This window comes from Pithys albifrons, chromosome 4 (genome assembly GCF_047495875.1).
Source record: "Pithys albifrons albifrons isolate INPA30051 chromosome 4, PitAlb_v1, whole genome shotgun sequence".
NCBI lineage: Eukaryota > Metazoa > Chordata > Aves > Passeriformes > Thamnophilidae > Pithys > Pithys albifrons.
In genome coordinates, this window is record NC_092461.1 from 65,642,536 (window position 1) to 65,660,081 (window position 17,546).

At 37.3% G+C, this 17,546-nt stretch overlaps 1 protein-coding gene across 3 annotated transcripts in view; it reads right to left on the bottom strand.

The window, feature by feature from the left end:
- The window catches only part of NKAIN3 (sodium/potassium transporting ATPase interacting 3), a 360,493-nt gene that overhangs the window by 166,992 nt on the left and 175,955 nt on the right, over positions 1–17,546 (bottom strand). For all 3 annotated transcript variants that reach the window (XM_071553098.1, XM_071553096.1, XM_071553097.1), the window contains exon 3: positions 10,296–10,376. In XM_071553098.1, coding sequence (XP_071409199.1) covers positions 10,296–10,376 — 81 coding nt within the window. The remainder of the gene's footprint in view (positions 1–10,295; positions 10,377–17,546) is intronic.

Sequence of the window (17,546 nt, forward strand, 5' to 3'; positions counted from 1 at the left end):
TAATTTAAGGTCGATTTTAGCTCAGAAAATTCATTATTATGCATGTCAAATGTCAAGACATTAGAAAACAGTAAAGAATCAGGAAAACTCTGAGTGGATACAGAGGATCTATATAGTTAGCAAAAGCTCCTTGGTTGTCAATGTAATCTATGAAAAGCAAACCAAGCCTGCTTTTTCTCTAAATTAGAGTTTATGTATCCCAAAGGATGTCAGGACAGTCACCTGCATGACATCTGGAGACAATAAGCAATCACTCGCTTCTTATATTTATTTTCCAGGTCAAAGGTAGGCCTGTATTAACACATCTATCTAAATAATATCTACAGGGGAGTTTGGACAGGTTGGATTGATGTTCTGAGGCCAATCTGATGAGGTTTGACAAGGCCAAGTGCTAGGTCCTGCCCTTAGGTCACAATAACCCCCAGCAGTGCTGTAGGCTTGGGAAGACAGGCTGGAAAGCTGAGTGGCAGAAAAGGACCTGGGAGTGCCGGTTGACAGCTGGCTGAACATGAGCCAGCAATGTGCCTAGGTGGCCAAGAAGGCCAATGGCATCCTGGCTTTTATAAGTAATAGTGTGGTCAGCAGGCCAAGGACAGTGATCACACCCCTGTACTCAGCACTGGTGAGGCTTCATCTCTAATCCTGTGTCCAGTTCTGGTCCCTCACTGCAAAAAAGACATTGAGGTGCTGCAGTCTGTCCGAAGGGCCTGGAGCACATGCCTTAAGAGGAGTGGCTGAGGGAGCTGGAAAAAAAGGAGGTTCCGAGCAGACCTTATCACTCTCTGCAACTACCTGAAAGGAGGTTGTAGCAGGTGGAGTCTGGTCTCTTCTTTGCAGGTAACAAGTAACAGAACAAGAGGAAGTGGCCTCAAGTTATGCCAAGGGAGGTTTATATTGGATATCAGGAAAAATTTCTTCACTGATAAAGTTGTCAAACATGGAACAGGCTGCTCTGCTTTCATCTGGAAGTGGTGGAATTACAGGCCCTGGAAGTGTTCAAAAACGTGTTGATGTGGTGCTTGGGGACATGGTTTAGTGGTGGACCTGGCAGTGTTAGGTTAATGGTTGAACTTGATGACCTTGGAGGTCTTTTCCAACCTTAGTGACTCAATGATTCTTTGATTATGAAGTCTCTTAAAACTACCAAGAGATTCAGCATCATAATTTCTGGAAAGAACTTTTTCAGAATGTACTATCACCAACAATAAATCCTCTGTACGTTCATCAAGGACTGCCTTATGAGAAAATTATTACAAAAAACTTACTTCAAATTACATTTTTTTCCTAACAAGCATTGCCATCAAATGGAAAGAAAAAACCAAGCAAACACCTGTGAAACAGTGTGAATCTCCCTTTAAAACAGTAAACGGTAAAACTGTTTTCAAACTGGACATCAATTGAGTGCAAATATTTATTAGAAGACTTAGGAAATGACAGATTTCCTCATAATTAGGAAAAATTCCTTATTTGGCCAATGTAGGAACTAAAATTCCAAAGAATACACTATGGCAATAAAAACAGTGTACACAAATTATTAGCAGAAACCACCAATTTGACCTTAGCAGGCAACAAACAGAGCCTGCACTAGCACTGAAATAAGTATACTGCCTTACGTAAAGACCAAAATCTGGGCACAGATTCACTCATCTCAGTATTTAGAAGGTGCTGGACAGACAGCAAATATGGTTGATCCAAAGTCTAAACAAGAAGATGATTGAAGAAATAATCAAAATATCTTTCATTTCAGTTCTGTCAGAAGGACATCATGTTTACAAAGATAAAAATCAAATCCCAGCAACGGTCTTTCCATTTCTACAAAAAGAGCATAATAATCACTACAAAATAGACTTAAATATCAATAAGTAGTTAAAATAATATCCTGAGTAATGAAACCAAGGTTCACCTTTACCTGCAGATGAATGTGCCATACTTGCTTACAATCAAATCACAATTCAAGGAAATTTCCCTCCCTCACTCCATGAGCAATTCAACTGATTTCAGAAACACAAGGTTAGAAGAGATGACTAGATGGTCCTTCCTGCCCTTATATTCTCTCGTTCCTTATTCTGTATGTTCTTGTTCTACATGTGAATACCCAGTCCTTTTTCAAGCTTTGCTATGTGCTTCAGGCACAGCTGTACCGTGGGTACTTAGGATTTACCCTCTCTGCATCACTAGGACTGAGCTCAGACTGGGACTGCATCCTTTTTCATTTTTCATATCCAAAAGTGTCTTTGGACAAATTTTGCAATCTGCTTGAGCTACTTACCTACTCACTAGCTTTTTTTCCTTTTAAAAATCTTCAAGATCTTGGAAAGTAAGTAAATTAACTCAAACAAATATGCATGTGATGTTTGTATTAATAAATTTATCTGCGTACCTCTGAGCTAACCAGATATGATATACCCATTATTCCCAAAGCCATTTAATATTAATGGATATTAAATAGATTATTTAAAAAAAAGGTCAAAGATATACCTCAGTTATTTAAATCAATGAAGAAGATGGTGGCTTACACTGCAAATAGCATATTAGAATTTAACATCAAAGGGTTATAGAACAACACCAATTCTGATTGAAAAACCTATTTTATTGGTGCTCATTGAATATAATATAATGAACCCCTGTAAATGTCACCTGAAAGGATATCAAATTGAATTTTTGCACCATCTGGATAGTACTCCTGATTAAGTTGTTTAGCAATGTGATTGCATCACCTAAACAAACTAATCAACATGACATATTTTGGAGTTTCAGTGGCATTTATCTGTGCCCCATTTGTTACACTTTTTTTTTCCAGAAAGACCTTATACTCAGCTTGTGCCATGAACCTACCTGCATGTTGATTCTCCTTTCAAGAACAAGCATGCATTTCATTAAATCTTACATGATGCTACAGCTTTACACAATGGATTATAACAGGATGAACAAAATTACTTTTGGAATGTGAAATTGGGAACATCAAAGTCTCTTCAGCTAAACAATCAGAAAGCCTCTTCAGTTAAAACAGAACTCTTTGAGGCTATTTCATTGTTGAAAGTTTTGGAGTGATATGCACTGATTTCAGTATTAAAGTACTAACAGATTCACATATTTCTGCTCTTCAATTTCCTTTTCCTATTTTTTTTAAAAAGAGAATGCATTAAGTCATCTTTTTAAGTCACCTTTTTTGTCTGAGAAATTCAAATTGCAAATTAAAAGAAAATGCCATTTTCCATAGCTTCATCCTTGTGAATTCACAATTCTTCACTAATTCATCTCTCGCTTTTCATGAAAACAGCCATTGCACTCTCTATAGAAACTGCCACACACATTTTCTTCTCCTGCACATATTGATGCCAGCCTAACACAACATCAGAAAATAGTGTTTGCAAATACCATTGAAAGGCATCACATCAATGTGATGAATCTGTGATTAACAGTACCTAACATCATCCAAGGCCAGAGTTATTATTTTGAAGTACTACAAGTTGTTTCCCTTCAGTATTACACTGCTTAACTTCACAGTAAATTGGTTTCCAGGTTTACTACCAAATTAATTAAAAATTCAAAAGGTGGCTGTTGGAACAGAATATTATTGAAAAGTATTAAATACAACTGAACATGAAGGATATTTCTTTATATGGTGAGAGAGCAGCAGGATGGGAGGACCAACTTGAACAAGGAAGATCATATTAGAAGTTTGTATTTTAACAAACACATGTCAGTGGAACTTCTATTGCAGGAAAGGGTACAAGAATAACAAAAAGGAGGCACCTGGTTCTAAAACCTTTTTTTCTTAAAAAAACCCAAACCGTTACTTATGAGAGCTGGTTCAAAGAATGAGTGAATGCTAAAGATGTTGAAAGGATTATACGATGCAAGCATTAAAATTTACATTGGGTCTGTTTTTCTTTGCTTTTAGATTAGTTTAAATGTGCTTAAGTGTTATTTCATTAGCATTCCTCCTTTTACCATGTCAAGGAAGATTCTGAAACATTACTTATAAAACAACTTTTTAAAACCTTTGGGAATAATAAGGTTGAGGAAGAAGGTAGAGGTAAGAGGGTCCAAACATCAAAGAAACAAAACCAGTGTTTTCATCAGCTTTAATTTCTGCAAGTTGAGTTTTACTAGGGCATACACTAGGAAGAGATTATATTTTACTACTGCTATAAAACCAGTAATTTGTAATGTCTAGAAATTTCAGAATGCCTACAGCTACATCCAATGTTTTATCACATGTCAGCTTGTAGCAGCTGATGGCATCAGTTGAAACAAATAAACATACAGTAGTGAAGAGAGTAAGAAGTTAAAGAGTATGTAGTCTCTCAAAAGAGATGGTGACCAAAAGGAAGTGCTGATGAATTAGAGGTGTGGGGAACAAATTCTCAGCTAAGCTGTACATGAATGTATGCACCATGTACAGCAGCAAAGAAATACGCTATTATCACTCTCACTTTGTTCACAGCGAAGGCAGTGATTTCTGTTCAGCTAAAAGTCCATCAACAGAACAGAAAGCACACAAGTTGTCTGTAACAGAAGTCTACTCTCTACAAGGAGTGAGCAGCAGTGACATTGTTGCCTCCCGCTTGCTGTCACACAGCTGAACAACAAAGCCTCACCTGCGAGCACTCAAACCCTGCTGTCAATCTCCTAAGGAGACTCCACTAGAGTCCCCTAGTTCTGTGTCCCTACACACCTGTAGGGGAGAAAAGCCACCTCAAACTTCCCAGCTGGAACGATGCTCCTGCTGAAGCAAGTAAGACTTTCGATTTAAGATAAGGTTTTGAGTCTTCAACTCACTTTTTAAATTTAAACACTCCTATCCTAAAGCTTCCATGGACACCAACCCGGGATTTTATCTTCTCAGAGGCTTGTTTCCACAGACAAAAAGTAATGAGGCAAAAGAGTTATCCAGTACTAAGGCTTCGTAATAGCTTTAGATCTTATTCAACACATAAAACTAAGAACCAGGTAATAAACATTCAAAGTAGTTTCCCACTGAATATACAACTGTGTGTCATGCAAATCCTTGGCCAAAAGTAAAAAAGTCAGTTGACATAGAGCTCAATTTTGAAAGCTAAACTAAAGATAATGCAGAATGAGGCAAGGTTCATGCTGAAGAAGCATGTCATGAAAAAGCTATGCAAAAAAAAAGCAGAACTATCACAGAAAAATAAAAGAGCTCATCAACATTGCCCAGCTGCTTAGGTAAAGTATATCAAACAACTAGGAAAGGTGTACACAGTACTGGAATACTGCTATGTGTTTACTGAATAAAGGTTTTAACACATGGAAAGAAATGCCAGTAACTCACAATAACACAAACAATAGAAAAAATGGTCTCTCAAAAATTACCAGTTGAAAGAGCAAATGATAAATACAAATAAACACAGCTATTTTCACACTGGAAGGGTATGAAAAATAGAATTATTAACTGTACACTCAAAACAAATGAAGTCTCCTTTGCACAGGAGTGCATAAGGCATATATTGCTGCAAATGGAGGGCTGGCTTGTACACATTAGAAGTTACCTGATCAATATTTAAGCACATACAAAACTTCAGAAAAACAGTGTTTATGTGTATATGCTTTAAATTGTCCATGCTCTGGAATGTGACAATTAGAACATATTTTCCCTACAAGACATAGAATAAGATCCAAACAACTAATGAGCTTATATATGGATGCAGCAATCTGTCATCCTGCAGTTGAGGATTAAAAGGTCATTTTATAATAGCAGCTTTATTTATCTCATATAACCATTCTCATATAGAATGGTTAACACTAAAAATTATGCTTGTAATTTCACAGAAGTAGTAAATTTAAAAAAATAAAACCAGGCAAATTTCATTTTTCTTATGCGAAGTTTTATCACAGTTAAAGTCAGAGAAAATTCCTAAGTTTAAACAAATAAGCAATATGCATATGGATATATTTCTTTTGTTTCTGATTAAATACAATTTCTTTAACCCTGGTAAAAGCATTAAAATTTTATTTGCACATCTCAACAAAATCGAAAAAGAAGCTTGACATATGTGCTGTTTATAAGGTAGATAAAGAGGAAACCTTTGCTCCTTAGCTGGCTGTGGGAGAGCTGTGTTTATTTCCCTTTTGTATCCAAGATGACTTGAATCTATATCATTCTTTTCACAGGATATTGCTTTAATCACCATACTATAGCTCCTGGGGGTGCTTCCTCAGACAGCTCTTCTGTGAGACCATCTCTATATAATTGTCTCAGTTTAAAAGGAAACTAAATGTGTATCTGGACTAGGTAGGGGGCCTCTTCCCCAAAACCACCACGACCTTTGAAATTAAAAGACTTTAATAGGAAAATGTATAGAAAAAGGTAACAGTTCTTTACTGCATATATATGTAACCAAAACCAGAACAGAACAAACAGCAACACCATAACTAAAACTTTCAGACAAGTCCTATCTCTGCCCCTTCAGTGCAGTTGTATTTACACACAACAGGAGGCGATGCCATGCCTTGTGAGACAGCAGGCATGATGAGTCACTCAAAGGTTCTGGTGAGGCAAAATCAGGGACCAGGGAGATACGCTGGCTCCGAAACTCCTATGGGAATGGCGGCCACAGGGATGGGATGAAACCTTTCCCATAGGCAGTGCAAAGACCCTCTCCTACCATCCTTTGTCCGAAAAAAACATTTCTGTGGAGGTGTCAGGGTAAGGGGCAGCAACTCCTCAGCAGATGATGTCGGCCCCTCGATTTGCTTTCTGCAGCAAATCCAGGCAGACTGTTCCTTCCAAAGAATGCACAGGGCACGTAGAGTCAGGGGACAAGCCAGAAAAAGACCCAGTGTTTACACCAGCCCAGCAAACAGCGGCTAGAACCCACACAGACTGAGAAGTGTGGCCAACACCAGGAAAAAACCTTCCCCAGCCATCACATAGGAATGCAAAGCTATCAGCCATCCCTTTGTTTTGCCTTTTAGACAGTTAACTGGGAACAGGTAGTAGGGGCTGGCCTTCAACAAGCTATCTCATCCTGACTCTTCAACTCCCACACCACTGTATTAGTAAGAGAGACAAAAAAATTCCACGGAAGATTTTGAAACTATAACATTAATAAAATAATATGTTAATTGGAGCAGGGAATGGAGCAAGTGAATTCCTTGATGACAAGCCTACAGCCATATATACAGTCTTTCAGTTCCTAGCCTAGCCCTCTCCACCAGCTTCCTCCCCTGAGGTCTACTAGTTTGGCCCTCCAGATTATTGAAATCAAACAAGAAATGTATTTTCAACTAAAAATGCAGTTTCCATATCACTCTGATGAAGAAACATTCTCTTCTGAAAAAATGGAAAGGATCAAGTCACATCGATTGTGCGTGACACTGGGAGAGTAGGGGGCAGAAGTTTCCATCATTCCTTATCAAGAAAAGTTTAAAGATCTTGGTGCACTATATCCATGAACTTTGAAGTAAATACCAAATTTTTCCTTAAAAAACATAAAATATGAGCTTACCGAGAAATCTGAACATTATGCATTATAATGAAAGGAAAATATTTCAAACTTTCACAGTAAAGAACAGGTCTATATTACCTATGTCCTTCTTATCCAAATTTTCCGTTAACTGCAGTGGAACTTCTTGGCAGAATTCAAACAGTGAATATTCAAAGGAAATCTTCCTCTCCACTGCAGGAATAAGATCTGAGCAAACTTTCAGCAGTGGTGGGTTTGTATCATGACATTTGAAAAGTCTGTCTGCATTGTATGCATAGTCCATGCGAAGATACTGAATCAAAATTGCCATTTATTATTGCACCAAGTTAGGTTTTCTGAAGCATTCATGACTGAAGACCTAATAAACACACAGGACTCCAACCAGCAACAATTAGTTCTGGTCAGAGCAAATACAAAAACAAAAGTGCTTAAAAATAAACAAATCAACAGAAATAAGTCATCTGCCAGACAGCATCATAATTTTCCCTGATTGTATGCCAACAGAAGTTTAAAATTATAATCAATCTGTTTACATTTCAGAAATAAAGATTTTTTTCTTTTTTTTAATGGAAAAATAGTATAATAGCAAGAGAAAAGCAACTATTACTCGCCAAGATTTCAGTACTGAATAAGCAGCCAATAAAAGCTTATGATGGTGTTTGATTTCCTAACCACACTAATGTACCTTGATAAGAGTACCTTTCTATCATGCCTGAAAACACAGGAACATATTAATGGAAAGCAAAGATGATTATTTTTAAGCTAACATCTTGGATAAAATCTAGGTTCTAATTAAATCGGTGTAACATACAATTTGTAAATCCCCGGGATTCTATCCACATGGTGAAAAAAGACCTCACTCTCATGATGGCCTCATCATTTCTAGCATAATTTTTAGAAAGAGAATTAAATTGATCAAAAATTCCATGAACAAAATTCTTGATTCTATAATTACTTATTTCATGCCGACACTAGGACCTTTGACATAATCTATACAAGATCAATTAAACTTCTGTGGAACTAATTTTGTGTCAATCACCTTGTTGAGAGAATACTTTTCAAATGTTGTCATTATCAACTACAAGATAAAAATTCCACAAAAATATTGAATCAGCTGAAGTATATCCTAATAAAAGGAAATTTTCTCAACTGTTGAGTCATGGTTTTGCTACTATTCCTCTGCACTGTGATTTGTTACATATGTTAAGTAAGAAGAACTAAAAGTGAAACATGTGCAACTGGAAGATGCAAGATTTCAATTCATACCTGCCGATTTATAAACCACTTAAACTACAGATATGATCAGAATGCTTTGAAATCAATGGAAAAAAACCCTCAAATTTTTACAAACTCAGGGGGAAGTCAAAGTTTTGCTTCACTTCCTAGGCACTTGGATAAATATACTAGTTATATTTAAAATATAATAGTCACTACAAAAGCAAACATGACCCAACTAAAGGAAAAAATACAACTCCTGTGTATCATAACAAACAACTACTTCAGGCATTCATCACTTTCATGTGTTGCCCTTCTGTTCATTTAATAGATTTTCAAATCAGAACATACCATCAGAATAATTTATTTTGAAGTGCACTAATGTGAACTCATCAAGCCTATGACTTCTCATAGCTACATCATATTTGGAGGAAAAATAAACTTGCAGCTTTTCATTATCAAATTTTATCACCAAAGGAATCTATCACTGAAAGCTTTAGTTTTAATGGAATTTCTACTGAGTAAATTAAATTTTGTTTCTTATTAAATTAGTTTCACCAGTTTTCTGTTTGTTGTTAGCTAAAAGCTAGGAGCTTTAATGCTAGCCAGTATGTAGCTCATAAATGTTCCACTCTGAACTGAGTGGAGTACACAATTCATGGAATCACAGCATGGGTAAGGTTGGAAGGGACCACAGTGGATGATCTGGTCCAACCTCCCTACTCAAGCAGGGACTCCCTAGAGCACACAGCACAGCAGTGCATTCTCTAAAAGCATTGCATGAATTAAGATTGATGTAGTTCATATCACTAACCAGTAATGGTGACATTTATTCTATTACTAATGGTGGTATCAGCATGCACATGACACATTGTGCCTGGAAGCACTGAAGTATGACTGTGGTAAACAAAGATTGGTATCAACTATGTCCAACTCGAGAATAAAAACAGCAGGTGTTGTATGGAACTCACTATAGATACAATGCTAAACATAAACTCTGGTAATATAAGTTCCACCTTGAATGCACATATGTCTCCTGACAGTTTCAGCAAACATTTCTGCTCTAATCAGACATTTGAATAAGGCATTGGTGACCTACAGCACTGAGTGTTATGTAAAGGAAAGCTGTATTCAGATGTGACAAAAGTTGTCCTTTGTAATTTGTTCTTTTTTGTAAGGAATTAACATTCTGTCTGTGAGACCAATTTGCTCAACAGCTTATTACATTAACCTTCTTAGTAATTTTTTTAGCTCCTTTCAAAGCAGTCTTGGAAATTCACACTTTTCATACACTTGAAAATTCAACAAAAATGACATTGCCTGTTTTTCAACAACCAAAAAGAACCTCAATTTTTACAACTGAATACATTCCCCACCCCTCACCTCAGGATGGTACTTCAGAAGACAACTGTAATTCAGATCCACTGCATTTATGTTCTTCAAACCCTTGGCTATTTACTATCAGGGAGAAGTTCAAATGCTAGAAGCTCTTGTAGGGGAGCTGAAGATCAAATTGTATGTTCAAACAAACACATTTTTCTCCTCTGTGTTTCCAGTCTTCTAAAATCTGAGAGTCCTGCTTTTAAAACACCCTCCCATAAACCTGAAGAATGAGAAGTGACCTACCTTGGAAAGTCCGCCTACTTCCAAATAGAAGCAGATAATGAAAACATTCCAGGTGACCCACAGGGCAGTCCACACCGTGTACTAAACACAAAGCCGGATGAAAGCAAAGAGACAGAAAAATAAAATGTGAAGATGAAACGACTTTAAACTGACCAGATCAATAACAAAAAACCTGATATCAATAAGCATTGTTCTCCTGGGAACAGCCAAGCATAGAGAGTTCAGGAAAGGAGTTCTCCCTCCAGAAGTCCCCTAAGAAGCACCGGAAATTACAAATCCAATATTCACTTCTGTACTAAGTAAATATCAATAAAAACATTTATTCTTTACAGTTTTAGACTATCCTACTGATATCAATTAAGTCCAAAATGCAGACCTAAACACCAGTTTTGGGGCAACTGTGAGCAATTTTTAAATTATGATTTAGCTTTGTTGAAGGAAATTCCATAATAACACAATACTTCAAATAAGGAAATATTGAAATAACATTTAAATATTACGAAGAAAGCCACAAGATAAAACCCCCATCACCACATAAAACAGAAGATCTATTGACCTGATAATCTGAATTATTTTCTTTTTAAACAATTAAGGGTAAATCTGATCTCTTAAGCATCTTTGACAGTAAAATATACTTTAATTACATTAAAAATAGCTCACTATTTCTCCAGCCCTTCTGCCGTGAACCAGATCCTACAAAGCACCCTCAACAGACAAATGTATCCATATCTCTTCTGGTTTCTCCAGTGTCATACTGAACTCATACTCCACCTACAGCATGAATGGGAGAATAATTTTTCTACCTTAACTCATCTTTTCAATCTTAATTGTCAGCACAATAGACTGGCACTATTTCCTTACAGATGCACTGCTTACTAACATACAGCTGTAAACTATTCCCAGTGAACTCTCCAGGCAGCACCGCAGAAACATTTCTGTCTGATGGGCCAAGTGCCCACCCATCCACACTGGAGCTACATCCACCTGAAGAAAAATGCAATAACCAGCATTGTTGCCACTTTACATTTACAGACTTACAATCTTCACAGTAGAGAACTGCTGCTAAGAGTCATTCCAAGTCTAATTAGCTGTAATCAGATGAGTGTTAATATGCTATTGTTTTGCTTCAATTTAATCACTAAAACTCAGCATACTTATCTATGACACTGGATCCCACTTGCATTGCACATATGCCATCAGTTTGGCTTTCTTGCTCAGTTTTGAGTTATGTTCCCTTCTTCCTTCCCCCTTATGGTAATGTATAATGAAAGGTTCAGGTGAAGGGCGTTGAATTTTTTCCCACTTTGATTAGCCCCCCAAACAGGTGAACTGCTTTAATATAATTTCTTCTGAGGTACATAGGCAGCTGGGAGGTAGCTCTGGCCTTAGAAATAGGTCATTAATAAAGGAAACAAGAGTAACATTCCCTGTTTCCCTTGTCTTACAAAGAAGTGCAGCAACAGAAGGCTGGGTTATTATACGATAGACAAAGCTGCCATGGTGTCTGAGTAGTGTAGAGTCTGTACTATTCATAAGATTAACTTAAAAGAGTAGGTCACATTTTCCTACATTTGTTGAGTTTGTAGTAACTCATCACGAGCTACTGAATTTCCAATATTTATCTTCAGATAATGTGCAGAGTGTTCAAAATTAATGAACAATTCATACAAGCCGAGTTGCTTGTAAAAAGCAGAAGTAAGACTGTTCAGGAGAATTCACCTTTTTAAGAAAGAATTTTTTTTCTGTCTATGAACTAAATCTGTCACCACAACAAAGGGAATCCTGCTTGATCTGCCAGGCCAAACCAAATCTGTTAATGGCCTCATTCTGTCCCACAGGCACCAATGACAATTCTGAACTATGCAGGCAAAAACTGTCTGAACGTGCTTTCCCAGAACAGGCTATGCTGTTTTACACAGTAAGGACTGGTTTGGTTCCTTATCCATTGTGAGGATTAGTAAAAGAGAAGTGAAGGTGCAAAGCAGGTGTGCACTTAGAAACCCAGCTGCTGTGTATGAAGATGCTCTTCCTATACTTTCACTGAACTGCAGAAGTCTCAATTTATAAACATAATAATTACATCTTCAGTAATAAGTACTATATAATTTTTTTAAGTAAGAGTGTTACTGTCCACATTTGAAAATACATCCTTTTGGATATGCATATTTTTATCTTGCATAGTTTCCTAGGTAGTTAAGGAAGACTACATTAAAGGAAAGGTTATAAGACAGAAAAAGCAAGCAAGCAAAATTTAGGAAATGTCACAATTTGGTTTATTTGTCAAATTAATTTATTTTGTGGATATGCCATACAATGCAAACCTTAATTAAATCATCATAGGCATATTTTAATTTTAAAAGATCTTACCTCCCTTAACACATTTTATGAACAGCTAACTCAATACTTCATTTCTCCTTGTCACTCAGACTCTGCTCTGAGGACAGAATATTAATTTCCTCATGAGGTTTACTAAGATGCTCATCGCTGTACTATGTGAGAGCTGCACAAACATTAACTAATTTATTTTATGTTATAAGGGAATGATACAGTTCTCAGAATGCAAATGATGTTCTGGAACATGCAGAGATTACAATCAGAAGTATTCATACATTATACGCATCTAACTTGAGGTGCTTAAGAGTTCATTTTCAGAACACTTGAGCTTATACAGGACTTTATAAATTCCGTGTTCAGCTCCATGTGGCTGAGCATGCAGCACTCGTGCAAATCAGACCACAGGTCTCAAGACAAGAACCCAGAACACAAGGGGAAAACAAAGCACATAACAAGTTTGGTTTCAGTGATTCGCTTTGAGTCAAAAAGGGTTTCACTGGATAAGAGCAGAGATGAATCTCAGCTACTCAGCAGAGACTTCACAGCAAAAACAATTCTTGCTAGCATGTGCCTCACTCTTCCCATTGTCTTCTGTTTTATGCAAATCAAGCTTATATTTTCTGGCTGTGATCACCAGAAAACCCCCAAATGTCTGTCCTTTCTATTGAAACTGAGGTGATAATATAATAAGAATTGGTATGCACCTATCCAGTTCAAAATCACAAATATATAAAAGGGTCACAGTAGGATTACACAGAAGGGTTTCAGTAACAATTCTTCTAAATGTTTGAGTGTTTCTTTCTGAAAATTTTGTAATAATTTTTGACCATTATGTGTATATGTGTAAACTCACATGTAAATACCTTATAGGTTAAAAAAATAATTATAGCAATATTCCATTATGTGGTATTACCCTAACACCTGCTGGAGTCATGAAGAAAGGTTTAACTTTTAGATCCATGATGAAGACTTCTTTTTGGTAGCAGAGAAACAGCCTGAATTGCCATTCTCTCTGTGAAGGGACATGTCAACCTGCTGGCAATTTTCTCTCAGCATAGTAATGGTTAGGATCTGAAACATCAGGTCCACGCTGATCCTCAGGATTCATTTCCCTACCAAGGCACCTCACCTAACCTGTTTCATGCCCTGATCTGCCATTCAACCTCTCCCACTCCATGGCCTAAACATTACCCTGTCCGTCCTGTATCTGCTCACTTTTACTCCTCCACATTGAGCAATTCTCCCATCAGTTCTTTTTTTGTGAGCCACATTCAGAACACCCCAGCTCATCTGGTCTCATGCTCAGCATCACAACCCTCACAATATCTGGTATGAAGGAGAAATTTTCCACATAGGTTGAATTAATAAGAAAAGTTGGGAGTTTTACTTGATATCCTATATGATGCACTACTTAAAAATCACGTGGACATTTTTGTAATAGATTTCTGGTGGAAGGACCTTGGACCTAGTCTTAATCTGTGCTTATTTCCCCCCAATATGCACTATATTATTTCTTGCTTTTGGTCTTTTGCACTAATGATTGTATATTATCTGGTGTAAGGAAGTATTTGGAGTCTTATAAGTTACGTGGAGAGAGTGCTCCCTAAACCTTACAGGCCTATTAAATTACGGTCAAGCCAAGTAGGTTCCTTTCAGATCCTCTTTCATAATACCAGCCACTCTGTCAGTGAGATTTCTACACCTTTTTTGACTCTACAGCCCATATTGAAACCAATGCAGTCATATATTTTATGTATCAGTGAAATACAAACATTTCTAGAGTTAAATCATTCACATTGGATGGACACAAAGTCACAAAAAGAACAGGTTAAGAAAAAATGAAAAGGATGGCATCTTAAAGTGAAAGGTAAAAGAAAAAAATGGAATTTTCTAAGTTTGAATATTACAAGGATAGTGGGATAAGTTTAGCTTTAAGGAGTACAGTATCTCAAGTGTATATTTAAATCTGAAGTGTGGCAACTACTCTGACAAGGTAAGGGGCATTAGCGGAAATGCAGTTTGCTCAGGGATACTTCAAGGGAAAGGAGCAACTACTGAGTCGTCAGATCATCCCTCTGAAACACCTGGCTGTGCCTCAGAGGCATCAGTACTTGCAGAGATGTATAAGTCATAGTTATGAAAGATAGCAAGAGAAGTGGTATAAATCACCCTATAGAGCAGTAACAACACAGGACTTACCAGAAAGGATATTTAAGGGGTAATTTTGGAAGCCTAAATTTTTCACATGTGTTTTCACTGTCTGTATATTTGTTTGAATACTGTGTAAAGTATCCTGTATAGACCTTTTGCTTTTGTTTTCTTGGGTTGTTTTGGTTTGGTTTATTTTTTTCCTTTCTATTTTTTTAAAGAAACTCTCCTATTGTCTATGTATTATATTGTATTGGAATACATTAATGTATTGGAAAACATTAAGGCAAGTAGTGGAGAAATTTCCACCTTATATTCCTCCTATTTAAGTGTATTATTTTCATCCCTCATTGCTCATTAACACATTTTTTGCAGCTTTGGGCCTGGTTTGTGCAATTTTAACTACATGACTCACCATTCAGAAGCCTTTTGAAGTTTCATATCAGAGGTAGGAGAGGGGGGGAAATCCCCAAATTTAACAAGTATCATCTTTAATCAATTTTAACAGCCTAAAAATCTTGCTGCTGACAGCAAGTTCTATAAAGAAAGGAAAAGCATGCATAGGGAAACGGATCACAGCAGAACTCTGGAGCTTCACGACACAAGTAAAACAGTAAAATTAGAACTGAAATGTAGCTGTTTCTTTTCTCAAATGTTTGAGTAAGTTTCAAATGAGCTAATATGTGAAAATTAGGAATCAACTCTGCACTTGCAAAGTTCTGGGAACTTTGCAAAGATTTAATTCAGTCACAAAATACTGAAAATAGCACATCTGCTTAGTGACAGGACAAATTGTTCACAAAATGTATCTAAATTACTAATTAATACAAAATATAATAGAAATAATTATGGGATTTAAACTAATTAGGACACTTGGAGTCAATGCTGCTGTTCCCTATCTCTCTGTTTCCTAAGTGCTGAGGACTTGGAATTTTATCTATGGGCAAGAGAAACTTCAGATTTATTTCAGAATTACTATCCTTATAGGCCTGTATCTGAAAGACTGCAGATGGACAGCATGAGCTACTACCTTTTACTACTTGTAATGACAATAATATTCAACAAAGATGCCTCATGAATCAGCTATTGCATGGCTGCTCTTAGATAGATGGGCATTTTTTATTGGTAGAAAGCTCTCATGACAAATTTTATATCACTAAACTAATTTCTTTCTTCAGACTTTTAATGTACCATGGCTATGCCTATGCTGCTGTCAAAGAAAATACTACATCTTATGTAGTTATTAAATGCTAGTGATACACTAAGTAGCTTGGGTTCAATGGCAGAGGAAGGGTTAGAAGAATGCAACTGCTATTGTGTTAATCAGTTTCTATTGTAGCCCTCACTGAATTCCTTGACTCTATATACCTGCAACAAAAGCCTGCTCAATTGTGCCTGCAGAATTAGTCTCATATTTGACTGCAGTATAGATGTGCTTCAAGTTATGGCCCTACATGTATTACCTTTATTCACTTACTTCCCCATTTCTTACTATGTTAAAATTTGAGGAGAGAGAATATGACACACACAGCATAGGATGTCAAAGTGAAAGCTTTTGTGTAACCTCTCTTGTCAGGGAAACCTTCCGGCACAGCCTTCATTGCACAGAAGATAGATAAAAACATTCTCTTGAGGTTAAACAACAAACCCAGAGCTGGTCAGCTTAAGTCAAGATCACCACCAGAGTATGACAGAGTATCATGGGGACAATTTGCATTCACATGTGCCAGATCAATTTGGTGAAAACAGCTTACAGAACTGTTGTATCTGACATGATTTTCACTTTACTTAATTTTTTTAATATTCTGATGGGATCATCTGCACTAGTAATGCTGACTTCCAGGGAAGTCTTGAGGAAAAGACAATGGAGGCTAAGCATACTTTTCTTGAAGTAATTGGTTACTTTTCCAGTGAAATTGGATTAAGCTTAATATAAATCAGAATCTTCAGCAACTACAGTACATAAAAACATTACTCAACATACTACTTCTGTCAAAGACAGAGTACCAAATTCTCAGCTCACCAACCACTAACATATCCAGGGGCTTAGATGTGGCTGAAGGTGCAGCTATGGACTTGGAAGCCCACAAAGCTTCTTAATGAATTTGGAGCCCAATGCACTAGTGGGAGCCTGGGTAGGAGTCACTCCTCCCTTCTCCTGGAACAAGCAAAACACAGGGGAGAGCTGGCCTACACTTCACACCAGTAAAGGAAACAGTTGTTTTTCAACAGGATCTGTTCTGGTTTGACAGTTTACCCAGGGGCTGAATTGATGGTTGTGCTGGTGCAAGTGAAGGAACAGCACAGGGACTGAAGGCAGCAGCTGAGCTAAGGGACTACTTCTTATGCTGGCTTGAGGAATCCACTGAACTCAGTTTGAGGGTGAAGCTTGGGTAAAGGCTGAAATGACAAGTGTGTAGCTAGCAACAACAGAAATCCTGCACCTCCTCCTTTCCCCTCCACCTCCACACTGCTGTTCATGATCATGCAGACCCAATCCCTGCCTTATGCTGGCCCTGGCAACCATTGGGAACCTCACAGAATGGGTTCAGCTCACCATTTTGGTAAAAAAAAAACTCTCCAGTTTTTGCTAGATTGGTTTTCTGATGGCTTAGGAGTGGAAATGGCTTATTGAAGGGTCCAATTAACTGCTGCCAGAATTGGTGGGGAGGATATTGAAAAATTTTCGATCAGGGAGAACAACAGTGTGAACAGAGAGATGTGCAAACCACTCCCTTCTGTTGATGTTGAGCTGTGAGGCTGGCTCCA